This window comes from Tachysurus vachellii, chromosome 5 (genome assembly GCF_030014155.1).
Source record: "Tachysurus vachellii isolate PV-2020 chromosome 5, HZAU_Pvac_v1, whole genome shotgun sequence".
Classification (NCBI taxonomy): Eukaryota; Metazoa; Chordata; class Actinopteri; order Siluriformes; family Bagridae; genus Tachysurus; species Tachysurus vachellii.
The window spans coordinates 25186701-25202893 of record NC_083464.1 but is presented as its reverse complement, the minus strand read 5'-3'; the positions used below and the strand labels follow the sequence as shown (position 1 = coordinate 25202893).

Genomic DNA, 16193 nt, shown 5'->3' with positions numbered 1-16193 from the left:
TGGGCCTATAAGTAGTATTTCTTATGTCTTATATTATGTCATATACTATGTCTTATCAGAGTTTAACAACAGAAAATTACAGCTCATCCAGTCTTTTATCTCTCTAAGGCATAGGTCACTAACAGGCGGACCGCGGTCCGGGTCCGGACCCAGAAGCTGTCCAATCCGGACCCGGACCTACACCCAAAACAAAAGGTTATGATTTAAAACTTGACGGGGCGCTTCTATTTTAACCGGAGCAGCTTTTGCAATCTTTACGGTAGTGGTAAGGGAAACGCACAGACCAATTGCATGCGAGTTAAGCCATCCCACATGATGCCAATCAAGTCTATGCATTCCTGAAGTAAACACTGCGACTCAACAGTGCAAGACAGATGAGAGAGAAATAGAGTAAAGTTACACATGAAAGAACGATAGCGATACATGTAGAAAACAAAGGGAGAGAAACAGTCGAGTGAGACGGAGAAAGGGAGAGAAACAGTCGAGTGAGACGGAGAAAGGAAGAATAAAGAACAAATGGCGCTCTCCAAAAAAAGAAAAGTGGACAGCGAAGATAGAGCATTTGATCCAGAATGGACAGATTAATTTCTGTTCATACTTCACACTGGGAGCACTAAACCAGTGTGTCTCATATGTTCAGAAACCATGGCACTTATTAAAAGTGTTAAACAAGTAATTGTGGGCACATCCCACCTTCTGGCAGGTGCTGGACAAAAGAAACTGCTAAAGTGAAGAAGACCCAGTAGGGTCGAAACGTTGCTTGCTTTTTAATAATTCAATAAATATGGGCGTTAAACAGTGTTGTGGACATTTAATTTTATTTTATTTTTTTTTTACATTTTTTTTTCACTTATTAAAAGTGGCAATGTGAAACGCCAATTTTGAGACAAAACAAAGGTTTTGAACAAACGTATCCACTCAAATCTGAAGACTTGAGACAGCTTTCCCAGGTCTGAGGAAAGTAGCCCTATACATGCTGACCATGTTTGGCTCTACATACAACTGCGAGGCAGCTTTCTTACAATGAACATAATCAAATCTAAATATCATTCCAGGCTCACTAATGAGCACCTCCACATGTGTATGAGAGCAGCCCTGAGAGATTCAAGCCCAGGTTTAACATCCTGCCAAACTAGAGCTCGGTTCTCCCACTGAGATATAAAAGGGAAAGTTAAGCACTTTATTTAAACATACACAATTTTCACATTTTATTTATTTTCTCTTATTTTGAAATGTAGCCATACTTTTATTTATTTAATGAGAGAACGTTATACATATCTACAATCATACTTGTTCAGTTTTATGTTACATGACAATAAATATTGATTTGGCAGTCAGGTATTGATTGCTTGCAGATGTTGATACAACTACCAGGCTACTTAAATATATATCACACTAACTAGTTAGACATTATGATTTTCCGGACCTTTGCTTCAAGAAATTTTCTCTTACTGGACCTCGTTACATTTTAGTTGAATACCTCTGCTCTAAGGCATTGAGTTAATTTTGACAATTTAGTTATTTCATCTGGTTTTAATGAGAGATATAACTGTGTGTTGTCAGCATAACAATGGAAACTAATCCCATGTCTTCTAATAATGTTCCCTAATGGAAGCATGTACATCGAGAAAAGCAGAGGTCCTAGAACTGATCCTTGAGGGACCCCATGATTAACTGGTAGTAAACTTGAGGATACACTATTTAATTCTACAAAATGGTATCGATCAGACAGGTAGGATCTAAACCAACTTAAAGCCTGTCCATGAATACCTGTGTAATTTTGTAAGCGATCTAGGAGAATGTTGTGATCTATAGTGTCGAATGCAGCACTAAGGTCAAGTAGAACTAATAGTGACAGATAGTCTTTGTCCAAAGCTAAGAACAAGTCATTTGTGACTTTCACAAGTGCAGTTTCTGTGCTATGGTGGGGCCTGAAACCTGACTGAAACTCTTCGAAGATATTGTTCTCCTGTAAGAAGGAGCTCAGTTGAACAGACACAACCTTTTCTAGTATTTTAGACATAAACGGAAGGTGTGAAATAGGTCTGTAATTTGATAGTTCATTTGGATCTAAATTAGGTTTCTTAATGAGTGGCCTAATAACTGCCAACTTGAAAGACTTAGGGACGTAACCTAAAGATAACGAGGAGTTAATAATATTAAGAAGAGGCTCACCAGCTTTATGTAACACTTCTTTCAGTAGTTTAGTTGGAATGGGGTCTAGTGAACAAGTTGTTGATGTAGCTGTAGTAATAAGTTTATCTAACTCTTCCTGACCTGTACTTGCAAAGTAATGTAGTTGTGTGTCTAGAGCCTTAGGTGAGACCGGGACGCTAGTTGCTCTCATATGTTGAGCGTCACCTATTTTATTCCTGATACTTTCGATTTTATCAGTGAAGAATCTCATAAAATCCTCACTACTGAACTGTGATGGAATAATGTGCTCAGATTTCTGGTTTTTTGTTAAACTAGCCACTGTGCTAAATAAAAACCTGGGATTGTTCTGGTTATTAGGGGTCAAGCCCCGAAGGGGCGTAGACACCTATTGTTATCGTTAGTTTTCTTCTTCTTATTATTATTATTATTATTATTATTATTATTATTATTATTCCGTCCGTCATTGAAGTCAATGGCAGCCCATAGAACCGTACGTAGGAAAGTTATGAAATTTGGCACACATGTAGAGGCCAGTCTTAGAAGTTACTGTAGCATCTTTGGTGTGTCTAGCTCAAACCCTCTAGCGCCACCAACAGTAAAAAAAGAATCAGAACCAGAATCAGAAAGGTCTTTATGAGGGACACACACACTTGCACACACATTTACACACACACAATTACTCACACTCGCACACTCACATACTCACACACACACTCTCTCACACACACACAGACACTCACACACACTCACACACACACCCTCTCAGACAGACACTCACACTCACACAGACGAGGAACACACACACTTACACACACACTCGCACACTCACATACTCACACACACTCACATACACACACATTTACACACACACACTCTCTCACACACACACACACACACACACTCACTCACACTCACTCACACTCTCACACACTCACACACACACTCACACACTCACACACACTCACACACACTCACACACACTCTCACACACTCACACACACTCACACACACTCTCACACACTCACACACACTCACACACACTCACACACACACACACACACAGACACACACTCACACACACACATACACTTACACACACATTTACACACACACACACTCTCTCACACACACACACTCTCACACACACACATACACTTACACACACAGTTACACACACATTTACACACACACTTACTCACAATCGAAAACATACTCGCACACTCACATACTCACACACACACACACTCACTCACACTCACAAAGACACACACACACGCACTCACACACACACACGCACTCTCACACACACACACATGCACTCACACACACTCACACACACACAGACACTCACACACACACACTCACACACACACACAGACACACACAGACACACACACACAGACGAGGAACACACACACTCGCACACATACTCACACACACACACACACTCACACAGACACACTCACACACACACACTCTCATACAAACACACACACACTTTATTGTCAAGTATGTTTTCACATACGAGGAACACACACACTGACACACACATTGACACACATACACACACACTCACACTCACACACTCGCACTCACACACACCCTCTCACACACACACAGACACTCACACACACACATAGACACTCACAATCACACTCACACAGACACACACACTCACACAGACGAGGAACACACACACTCTCTCTCACACACACACATACACTTACACACACATTTACACACACACACTTACTCACAATCGAAAACATACTCACACACTCTCACACACACACACTCTCACACACACACACAAACACACTCACACACACTCACACACACTCACACACACTCACACACACACACACACACACACTCACACAGACACACACACACTCTCACACACACACACACACACTCTCACACACACACACACACACACACGCACACACACACTTTATTGTCAAGTATGTTTTCACATACTAGGAACACACACACACACCGACACACACATTGACACACAGACTCACACTCACACACACTCACACACACACAGACACACAGACATGCACTCAAACACACACACAGACGCACACACGCACACACACACACACACACGGGGTCAAGCCGATCAGATGCGCTCAGAACATGTCGCTGATGAAACATACCAAGTTTCCACACTCGCACACTCACATACTCATTTGCACACTCACATACTCTCACACACATTTACACACACATGCACACTCACACAGACACACTCACACACACACTTTATTGCCAAGTATGTTTTCACATACGAGGAACACACACACAAACATTTACACACACACACACACGCACACACTCACACACACACACACACCCTCTCACACACACACACACAGACACACACAAACACTCACACAGACACTCACACAGACGAGGAACACACACTTACACACACATTTACACACACACTCGCACACTCACATACTCACACACACACACTCACATACACACACATTTACACACACACACTCTCTCACACTCACACACACACAGACACACTCACACACACACTCACACACACACAGACACACACAAACACACACACAGACACTCACACAGACGAGGAACACACACTTACACACACATTTACACACACACTCGCACACTCACATACTCACAGACACACTCACACACACACTCACACACACACACTCACACAAACACACACACACACACTTTATTGTCAAGTATGTTTTCACATACGAGGAACACACACACACTGACACACACATTGACACACATACACACACAGACACTCACACTCACACACTCGCACTCACACACACTCACACACACAGACACACTCACACACACACACACCCTCTCACACACACAGACACACACTCACATTCACACACACACTCACACACATACACTTACACACACATTTACACACACATTTACACACACACTTACTCACAATCGAAAACATACTCACACTCGCACACTCACATACTCACACACGCACACTCTCTCACACACAGACACACACACACTCACACGCACACACAGACACACTCACACACACACACACACACACTCACACAGACGAACACACACACTTACACACACATTTACACACACACTCGCACACTCACACACACACACACACTCACACAGACACACACACACACTCACACAGACACACACACTCACACAGACACACACACTCACACAGACGAGGAACACACACACTTACACACACATTTACACACACACTCGCACACTCACATACACACACACTCACACAGACACACACACTCACACAGACGAGGAACACACACTTACACACACATTTACACACACACTCGCACACTGACATATTCACACACACACAGACACACACTCACACACACACATACACTTACATACACATTTACACACACACTCGCACACTGACATACTCACACACACTCACATACACACACACACGCACTCTCATACACACACACACTCACATTCACACACACAGACACACACTCACACGCTTACACACACATTTACACACACACTTACTCACAATCGAAAACATACTCACACTCGCACACTCACACACACTCACACACACACGCACTCACACACACTCACACTCACACAGACACACACACAGACACTCACATACACACACACACAGACGAGGAACACACACTTCTCTCGCACACTCACAGACTCACATACACACACATTTACAAACACACACACTCTCACACACACACACACACACTCTCACACACACTCTCTCACACACACACACGCACACACACACTTTGTCAAGTATGTTTTCACATACTAGGAACACACACACACTGACACACACATTGACACACAGACTCACACTCACACAGACACACACAGACATGCACTCAAACACACACACAGACTTGCACACACACACACACACACACACACACGGGGTCAAGCCGATCAGATGCGCTCAGAACATGTCGCTGATGAAACATACCAAGTTTCCACACTCGCACACTCGCATACTCACTTGCACACTCACATACTCACACACACACACATTTACACACACACACATGCACACTCACACTCACACAGACACACTCACACACACACTTTATTGCCAAGTATGTTTTCACATACGAGGAACACACACACAAACATTTACACACACACACACTCATTCACACTCGCACACTTACTCACACTCGCACACTCACATACTCATTCTCACACTCACATACACACACTCAGTTACACACTCACTCACACTCGCACACACTCACACTTACACACACTCACACTCGCACACTTACTCACACTCACACTTACACACACACTCACACTTACACACACACTCACACCTACACACACTTACACACACACATTTTGAATTTTCACGTTAAGTTCAGTATTTTACCAATAAAATGCCATATCGCTACGAAACTTGGTATGGTTCATCAGCAACATGTTCTGAGCGCATCTGATCGGCTTGACCCCGGTATCGCTGCTTGCAGCTATATTTTTCTATGAGTTTGCTCAAGTGCTCAGCCCTGGCTGCTTTTAGAGCCTGTCTATAGCTGGACATACTTTCCTTATACGCAATTCTAAAAACCTCTAATTTCTTTCGCTCGAGGTTACGGGTCTCTCTCTTGAGGGTGTGAGTATGACACTTATACCATGGTGCAAGCGTTTTATCTCTAACCTTCTGTAATCTGATTGGGGCAACAGTGTCTAATGTGCTAGTGAATATAGCGCCTATGCTGTTAGTTATTTCATCTAGATCGTCTGTGTTTAAGGGTACAGTAAGAAGTCCAGACAGATCAGGCAGGTTATTTGTGATTCTGTCTTTAGTGGTCGGAATAATAGTTCTACTGAGTCGGTAACGTGGTGAGACACAGTTAGTCTGTTCTATAGGTAGTGTGTACATTATGAGGTAATGGTCTGTGATGTCATCACTTTGAGGAATGATATCTATATCAGTGACATCTATTCTGTGTGATATTATTAAATCTAGTGTATGATTACGACGGTGAGTTGCTCTAGTGATGTTTTGTGTAAGTCCATGAATGTGAGTCCTAGCGCATCATTTGTGTCGTCAACATGAATGTTAAAATCTCCTAAGCACAAGCACTTCAAAAGACTTAAATCTATACTGTGTTCTCTGGGTAACAGTAAGGTTAATCACTAAAGATGGTGGCAACACCACCTCCACGACCAGTCTGATGAGGCTCGTGCTTATAGATATATCCTGATAAATAGTGGCCAGAAAGTTACGAGGTTGGCTTTGGGGCGGCCACATTTTGACTGTCGTTCAGTACATGGATTTACTCCACACTCTGATCCCAAATTCATTGCAAATTTCTTAAAAAATGTTGATTGTAGATAGAGGGAAAAAAAGTTTTTTTCTCCTTGTGAGAATTGTATCCTTAAACCAAGTATAAGTTTATTAATTAGTTGTAGTTTTAATTAATGTATAGCTTGAAATAGATAATTAAGCCAATTTAAAGCAATTTCCAAAAAGAAGCAAAAGTCTGTCTTTTCAATAAGAAAATGTAAAATGGTACAAATTAGGTTTATTCAATTTCTGTTTGTTTTGTTATCTTAAAAAAACTCGGTAAATTGGACTTATATAGATGTTTCCCACGTGGTAAGATGTAGGTTTGCTATTAACCCTAACAAGTAAAGTATTTCATGAAATAATACTCAATAACGATGAGTTTAAAAGTATTAAGTGTTAGAATTTTGTGAGTGTTAGTGTTAAGACTTTTACTGGAACTTTTGAGAACTGATCAGGAATTAAACTGGATAGCTTCTGGGTATTTTCTGCTGTGTGTTAATAATTTGAGTGTGTGTATGATATGCCAGGCTTCTCCAGGCTCGATTAGATAAAGACGAGTTTGAAGAGGAGCTAAAAGAGCTGCAGGAGAAACTGAGCATCATGAAACAGCAGATCCCTGATGTCAAACAAAATGAAACCCACAAACAGGTACTAAGAGAGAGTGCATTTATTTGGATCTAGACACACACACACACCACACATAAGGCTAGTGCAGTATAACTGCCCCTACTTATCCTTACCTTTGCCACTAGCTGGATGTTTTTTTGTTTTTCACACAATGAAATGATCTCCATGAAACTGTTGAACTTCTCACAGGAGCTGGAGCGTAGCCGTGCATCACTGAAGCAAGCCGAAGCAGAGATCGAGAAATTAAAACGGGACCTCGACAAGAAGACGATGGAGATCATTTCTTTGAAAAGGACCAATCAGGAACTGGATGCCGAGCAGAAATATGAGATCGACAGGCTGAAGGACCAGTCACGAAAAGAAAAGGAGGAGTTGGCTAAAGTTCATGAGAAAGCCAAGCAGGTATACGATTAAGTTCTTAATCACCCCACACCATGTTCTTTGTGCCTTTATGATGCCCTAACTGTTGCCTCACCTCTCGGTAGCTTGCTGATCCTGCATTGGTGGAGTCTATGCGTGGGGAAATGCGTGCAGTGCGCGGAGAGGCGGAGCGTCTGCGAAGTAACTTACTTTTGGCTGAGGAGGATCTACAGAAAGAAAGAGAGAGACTCACGTTGTTCCAAACAGAAATGAGCACGGTTTCAAATGAACGAGAGGCTCTAGAGGAGGCTAACTCACGCCTCAAAGACAAACTCGCACGTCTGGAGGTGAGTGAAATAAGCTGATTTCCAGAACAGCTCAGATGCCAGTTTGTTGTTTTTGCCAAACACACATGTACACAACATGCATGAGCAACAGCTCCATCTCTCCATGTCCAGTCCACGATGCAGGAACAAGTTTCACAGAATATGGAGGCAGAGCAGGAGCTGCAGTTGGAGAACAGAAAGCTGAGGCAGCAGCTGGAAGAGACCAAACGCAGCAGCACCAAATTGAGCCAGGAAAGAGACGAACTGTCTCGAGCAATAGAGGAGCGAGACAGGGATAGGGACACTGTCCGCAAGGACAACACGCAGCTGGACGAACAAAAGAAACAGCTTGAAAAGACAGTGGACAAACTCAACAAAGAGGTGAGTATGAATGGGGACGATGAGGGTCAAGTGAGAGAAGTCTCTGTGGGTATGGACAGTGTATTGCAACCAGGAGATCAGCATGCTATTGATATTACTGCTCAGGGAAGTGTGTGTATGGTGAACCCTCACCAGTATCCTTTACACCAGAACCCATGCGAAAAAAGTTATCTCTGATTCGCTACAGTGTGTTTAGTTTAAAAAAAAAAAAAAAAAGACATTATTATGTTGTACCTATATAACTCCTCTACACTGGTACAGAATCACGTTAATGTTATAAGTACGTTACTGTCTTTTCTCATGCCGTGTTGTCATACTCCTGATATGTGTGTTTGGCTTATAGTAAGGACAGGTCTGTTTTTCTTTCTCTCAGATCGAGCGCTTGACTGCTGATTCCAGTGTCTCTGTGCGGCTGTTACAGTCTCAGTTCGACGAGCAGAAAGAAAAGTGGAAGAAGGAGCAGCAGGACCTGCAGAAGATCAACAAGGAGAAAATCAGTGAGCTGGAAAAATCCCAGATCACTTTGCGTTCTCTCAAGGAGGAGGTGAGCAAGGGCAAGCCAGAATGTTCCTGCCCCTTTCTAAACTGTCACTTGTTCATGGAATCAGCATGTCTTAATTCACTTCACGTACCCTCATGTATATAGTACTGTACAAATCACCCAGAGTTACATTGCTCACCGTTTTGGAAAGCTGTGCTGAGCTAGATATGTTTTTAGCTTAGAACTAATCCAAAAGCATTAAGGAAGACACCTCATGTTCAGAATGAGTTTTTTTTCATTCATTCATTCATCTTCTACCGCTTATCCGAGCAACCTCGGGTCACGGGGAGCCTGTGCCTCTCTCAGGCGTCATCGCGCATCAAGGCAGGATACACCCTGGACGGAGTGCCAACCCATCGCAGGGCACACACACTCTCATTCACTCACGCAATCACACACTACGGACAATTTTCCAGAGATGCCAATCAACCTACCATGCATGTCTTTGAACCGGGGGAGGAAACCCCCGAAGCACGGGGAGAACATGCAAACTCCACGCACACAAGGTGGAGGCGGGAATCGAACACCGACCTTGGAGGTGTGAGGCGAACGTGCTAACCACTAAGCCACCGTGCCCCCCAGAATGAGTTTTCTTAAAATTCAAATTCCGTGCTAATTAATGGCACTAAGGAAATATTGGGTGTTTTTAAATACACTGATTTTCCAATTATATTGTTTAAAATGTAAAAACAAAACCGATATCCAATTCAAAAACGTTAGGGTATTATAATAATATTCTTCTAATGTTTACTATGTTTCTTCTAATATTTAGTATATTGTCCGCTGTCGTTTTGTTTCTACCTAGCCATTTCTCCTTTTCTGTGACTTTAAGACATTCTGTCTTTCTCCTAATTTGGACCGAGAATGATTTAGTAGCTCCAAACACACACACCTTCACTCGAACCTTTCTGATACATTTTCCAGTTGTCTCGTCTGAAGAAAGAGCTGCAGTCATACTATGAGGAGAAGGATAATGCTGTTCTGGACAGAGAGATGTTAGTGAACCGCGTCAAACACCTGGAAGGAGAGCTGGACAGTCAACGCAACACGTTCAATGACCGTGCTCGTGACCTCCGCAGCATGGAGGCAAGTGATAGAATATATTTCACTATTTTTCACAGTGGAGTAGGATTCAGGAACAGCATTTGCAAATAAATCAGCAACCAATAAAACTGTGAGCTTCCATTTCTCCTAATTTGCTGTGTTGTAAATCATGCCTTGATATTTTGCTTATATTTTTTTGTGTCTGTAGGAAAAAGTCAAGCGCTTGGATCTGGAGCTGGACGAGGAGAAGAACAGCGTGGAGCTCCTGACCGACAGAATAACCAGGAGCCGAGACCAGGTGAGCGAGCCACTGACCTCTGTCTACTCCGAGACTTTGTTGTTGCCTTGGTGCCTTTTATGTTGCTCTCCACAATACAACTGTGCATGTTTGTGTTTGAGTGTAGATTGAGCAGCTGCGTTCAGAGCTAATGCAGGAAAGATCATCCAAACAAGACCTAGAGCTGGACAAAAATGCCCTGGAGAGACAGGTACGTTAAATGAAGGGTTTTTCATGTCTGGTCTTGTGTGCACCGATCAATTATGTTCCATGTTCCCTGGAAAGAAAATCATATTTTGGTTTGGTTATAATATTGCCTGTTAGAGTAAAACTAGAGATTCTTTTACTTTCATGTGTTTTCTTTCTGACTTGCTTCATTTTCTCTCGCTTTCCCCATAGCTAAAGGAGTATAAATCCCGTATAAAAGAAATGGAGGGCCAGTCCCGAAGTTCCACCAATGTTTCTCAGCTAGAGAGCAAACTGCAGGATTTGGAGGAGCGGCTACGTAATGAAGAAAGGTACAGAAATAACCTTCAGTGTATCTTCTAGATCCACAGCCAGGTCTGTAGTTGGGTAGGGAAGCCTGTCGTTCTGTGGTAATTATGAATGTGGTGCAACAAAAAAGTCCTATGGCCATAGCCATACATGTCTGGGATTCTGGGGCCCGTAATTGGCCATGTTTTCTGGGTAGGAGAGATTTATTACTCCTCCCCTGTCACTCACAGACAGTAACCACTGGTGGGGGTGTGAGTTCATGAACATGAAAAGTGGAAGGTTCCTCAAGTGCCCCATTTCCACCAGAAAGAACCGGGTACTGGTTCAGAGTGCTGCTTCGAAGTTGGTTCCAATGGCGAACCTTCTATGAACCAGTTTGCCTTTCCATTGGCTAGAGAGCCATCAGGGTGCCAAGTCTTGCGTCACTGTATACAACATTATACAGCAGCGCTAGCGCAGCAGCAGCAAACACATCAACAATGGCGGATGTTGCTTTACTGTTAATGCTCATGGCTTTGCGAACCTACATTGGCATCCAAATGCGGCAAATCCTGATTTAAAATAATTTAAAAATGCCGCTAATGACGTTCTCTTTTGTCTTGTTGGTCACAGTAACCCGCCCTCAGCCCCTGACAAGCGGTTCTTAAGTCTAGACCAGCAATGTTTTGGTGCTACTTAAGAACCACTTTTCCTGGTTCAGAGCCGGTGCTTTGGGTGTCAAAAAAAGAAAGAACTGATTTTAAATTAGGCTCCTGCTCTGAACCAGCACCCAAACTGCCTTGGTGGAAAAGGGGCAAAGGAGTGTTACACTGCCTTGTGACACAAAATGAGCTGTAGATTAGAAAGATGCAGTGTGGGGCTTCGTGTGGGGCTTCATGTGTCTTGGACGATATGTGTCACAGTATTCATATCCATATACATTTTTGCAATATAAAGAAAATTCATGGAAATGGGCACCACATTCTTTAGGGAAAAAAAAGAATGGGGTGTGATTTGTTTAATTAGACAGGAGGAATGTTATCTCAGTAATAAAAATAAGATTGTTCTACAAGAGATTTTAGAGAAATTAAGCACATAAACTCTTAATCTGTTAAAAATGATTTATGTACTTTGGTGTATTTTGCAGTGATAAAAATGCAGCACTTTCCTCACAACGCCGTCTGGAGAGGAAGCTGAAAGAGCTGTCCATGACTCTGGACGAGGACAGACAGCAGATCACAGAGCAGAGAGATCAGGTCTCACATTATGTGCCCTAAGTACTACACATTTTTCATCGGTCATTCCCATATCCGTGCTTATGAGGGTTCTCTGTGCAGCTGGCTCTGCGTGTGAAGGCATTGAAGAGGCAGGTGGATGAGGGAGAGGAAGAGGTAGAGCGGTTGGAGGGATTGCGAAGGAAAGCAGTAAGAGACATGGAGGAGCAAACGGAACAAAAAGAGGCGCTACAGACTCGAGTCACAGCACTGGAGAATGAACTCAAGTAAGTTCTATCACTAACTGTATTTTAATACTCATGTGCTGAAAGAAAAAACACCATGTGTGGCGTTAATTTGTGCAAATAGTCCGTTTTTTTTATTTTGCCATTTAAAGCAATTCTATAGCCGGTAGAAGGAAATGATCAGTATCAATTTTTCTTTTACCTTGAATAACATTTTAGAGATGTATGAAGGCAGTCTGCTCCTATAAAGGAACACTGATGAATATTGTAAAAAGCCATTATACCAATTGCAAACGTTGACCTACACACACCTCTTTTCCTAGAGTCACCATTAGATATGTAAAATTCTATAGTTGCTTTCATACATGAAGTAGGTTAAAACTTTTGAACTGAACCCTGGTGGTTTGTTGGAGCAAGTTTGAACACGGTTGCACACCATGCTTCTAAAGTAAAGCCTACATTTCCAGCTCGGTTCCTTTCTTACATTCATCTTAGACAATGTTTAATATACCGTGTATATATACAGTATATAAGTAGAATTTTGGCTTATTTGAGTTATGGGCTGTCATACCTACAGCCTGATCATGGTTGTAATGTAGAATCTTTTTAAAATGAGCTTTATAGTAAATAAGATCTTTTTGTGGACCATAATTTGAGAGAGTTAAGAGAGGAAAAAAAAAAAAAGAACTAGCCTCTGCTACACCACTAGGGGCAATATAGAACACTAAACTCTGGTACTCACAAATATCTAAAGGATGCAATTCTTTATTAGGAAGCTATAATGAATCTGTTTTCATACCAGTACATCATGATGTTTCTACCACTGCAATAATATGGCGATAATAATATTGAATGTAGTACATGTTATTTCCAGGAGATGGCAGTGTTTGCCAAGAGGTCAGGTGTCTTGCACGCTGTAAAGTCTTTTTCAGTGATGACGCTTTTGGATTGCCTGCTTTTTCCCCTGTACGTAAATGCAGAAATGTCTGAGCCGATGTGTTTGTGCTAAATCCTCAGGAGGAAGATCCAGCAAGCCCGACTCATTTCAGTGGCCTCTCCAGGTCTCAGCTCAGATGATGACGACGAAAGCCTGTTTGACTCCTCAACCATCACCTCCATCCTCACAGAGAGCAATTTACAGACCAGCTCCTGCTAGGTGGAGATTAGAGAAGAAGGTCACTCTTGGACTATTTGGGTGAAATGAGCTTTCAGTAGCGAGGAGCGACGTCAGAAACTGAGCCACTTTACACAGGTGGGGATAGGGCCTTGCTAAAATTACACAAGAAGGCAGAATATAATGTAAACAAATTGTTCAAGCCTTTTGAAGAGGCGGACAAACCTACATACTGCACAAAGGCGAAGAGCTAAATGTCCAGTTTATTAGTTCAGAGAGTTGTGTAGTTTGCACTTACCTGTATTTCACTACAATCTACTATAGTACTAGTGACATGATGCGACTAACTGTGTTGAGCATAACTGTAAGTTAACTGCGAAATTGATCACTCAGTTTTAGTTATGAATTAAGGAAATTCACCAGGAATGCGCAGTTCTCTGTGGAATTGCGTTCATATATTCATCTGTTAACTTTAGTATCAATGTGTGGCCACACAAATTTGCATGAATCCTCAAATATTCTTTGAATCTTAAAAAAGTGTATATATATATTTATTATAATTGTAATACAATTTAAACAATTCACAATTTTCTTCAGGATCAGATCGCTTGTTTAATATTAAACAATTAACCGAGCCTGATTTCACCAGGACTTTCAACAAAGTGCTTATAGATTAACTTAGAAAATAATATTCAATTGTATAATTCCTACAGCTAATAAGTGTCAGTTTAGTAACATAAGAATGTAGTCATCACTACAATATTCAGCGATGTTGATGGTTACATTAAGAGACACACAGCCAATAACAACAGGCTGCAATAAACCTTGTGACCATTTCAGATTTAATAGAATGAAAACACACACACGCACACATTCAGAGGTATTCGCTTGAACGCTGCACCAATCAAGACACGTTTTTTTTTTGTGTGTGTTAAGATTTTCTAACTTATCGCATAGACTCACCTAGGGATGATGGATTTGATTAGTTACTATCGCACATGCAAAAAAGTTGTATCTGTAATTTAGAAATCTGCAGAGCTTTACTTTACCTTTATCAACTTCAACTGAGATCCATTAAACGTGCTTGCTTCTCGGTTCATCGTGTATGACCAGGCATACACGTTAGGGTGAAAATCTCAGGTAGAACAGGTATGAAAGTTAAGGTTCTAGATATCCCACCAGACAGATTGACTTTTGCTTGCTGTGATTTATCTGAGCTCTTTAAAACCCAATAGATATCACGAAACCTTAATGGAAGAATAGTATACAGGACTCGAGTGTGCTGAATCTTCCCATAGCAAATGCACTGATCATTATTTTATATATATATATATTTTTTTAGACAAAGAGATACTATGAAAACCCTATTAATGCTCTTTTCATTCACATTTACTAAAAGACATGAATAAAGTAAATATCAATGGTACGAAGGTACACATTCATGTGTAAAAGGAAAGCGAACAACTACACAGATTTTGTTGCTAAATACAGCACTAGACATGTAGCATTAAATACCGACACGATGTCTGACTTGCTCATGGAACTACATACGAGCAGCGAAGCTATTTTTGAGCCATGCAATCAGTGGCTTGTCACGAGTGCTTTATTGTCTGCGTCCTTTAGTTTGCGAGTGTTTGTGAACGTCTCCGTCTCCGATATGTTCAGCGGTACGAGTGTATTACACACACACACACCATTATCCAAAACTTGATCTTAGCATTCCAGCCAATGTTTCTGTGTAAAAATCTAATCACCTTGTTGGATCTATTTAGACCACTCTGTCGAAGAACAAATTTACGTGTGTATGTATAATTGTGAATTTTTTTGTAGAAATTCTACTTGAACAATCAGTGATGAAATCAAGTAAAAGCGTTTTATGATGTAATAACGACGAGGTGCTTGATCTCTCTATGTACAGTCTTGTTGCTGAAACATATAACGGTAAAGACTGATGCTTTTAAATGTCTTTTCAATCTCTAACTTTGTATTTTTACCATATATTTTTATGAAAAATAAACCTTAAGCACATGTGCATAGTGTGTTTTTCTTTTCTTTCACTTTTACATTTATTTTCTAAGTA

The 16193-nt window shown here is 41.5% G+C and overlaps 1 protein-coding gene across 2 annotated transcripts in view; it reads left to right on the top strand.

The window, feature by feature from the left end:
- LOC132846162 (cingulin) overlaps nt 1-16145 on the top strand; it is a 34957-nt gene extending 18812 nt beyond the window's left edge. For both annotated transcript variants that reach the window (XM_060870750.1, XM_060870749.1), the window contains exons 10-21: nt 8038-8158; nt 8327-8539; nt 8623-8844; nt 8956-9204; nt 9578-9748; nt 10670-10831; nt 10998-11087; nt 11194-11277; nt 11466-11584; nt 12688-12796; nt 12878-13041; nt 14017-16145. In XM_060870750.1, coding sequence (XP_060726733.1) covers nt 8038-8158; nt 8327-8539; nt 8623-8844; nt 8956-9204; nt 9578-9748; nt 10670-10831; nt 10998-11087; nt 11194-11277; nt 11466-11584; nt 12688-12796; nt 12878-13041; nt 14017-14155 — 1843 coding nt within the window. In that variant the 3' untranslated portion in view covers nt 14156-16145. The remainder of the gene's footprint in view (nt 1-8037; nt 8159-8326; nt 8540-8622; nt 8845-8955; nt 9205-9577; nt 9749-10669; nt 10832-10997; nt 11088-11193; nt 11278-11465; nt 11585-12687; nt 12797-12877; nt 13042-14016) is intronic.
- Nucleotides 16146-16193: the final 48 nt, after the last annotated feature.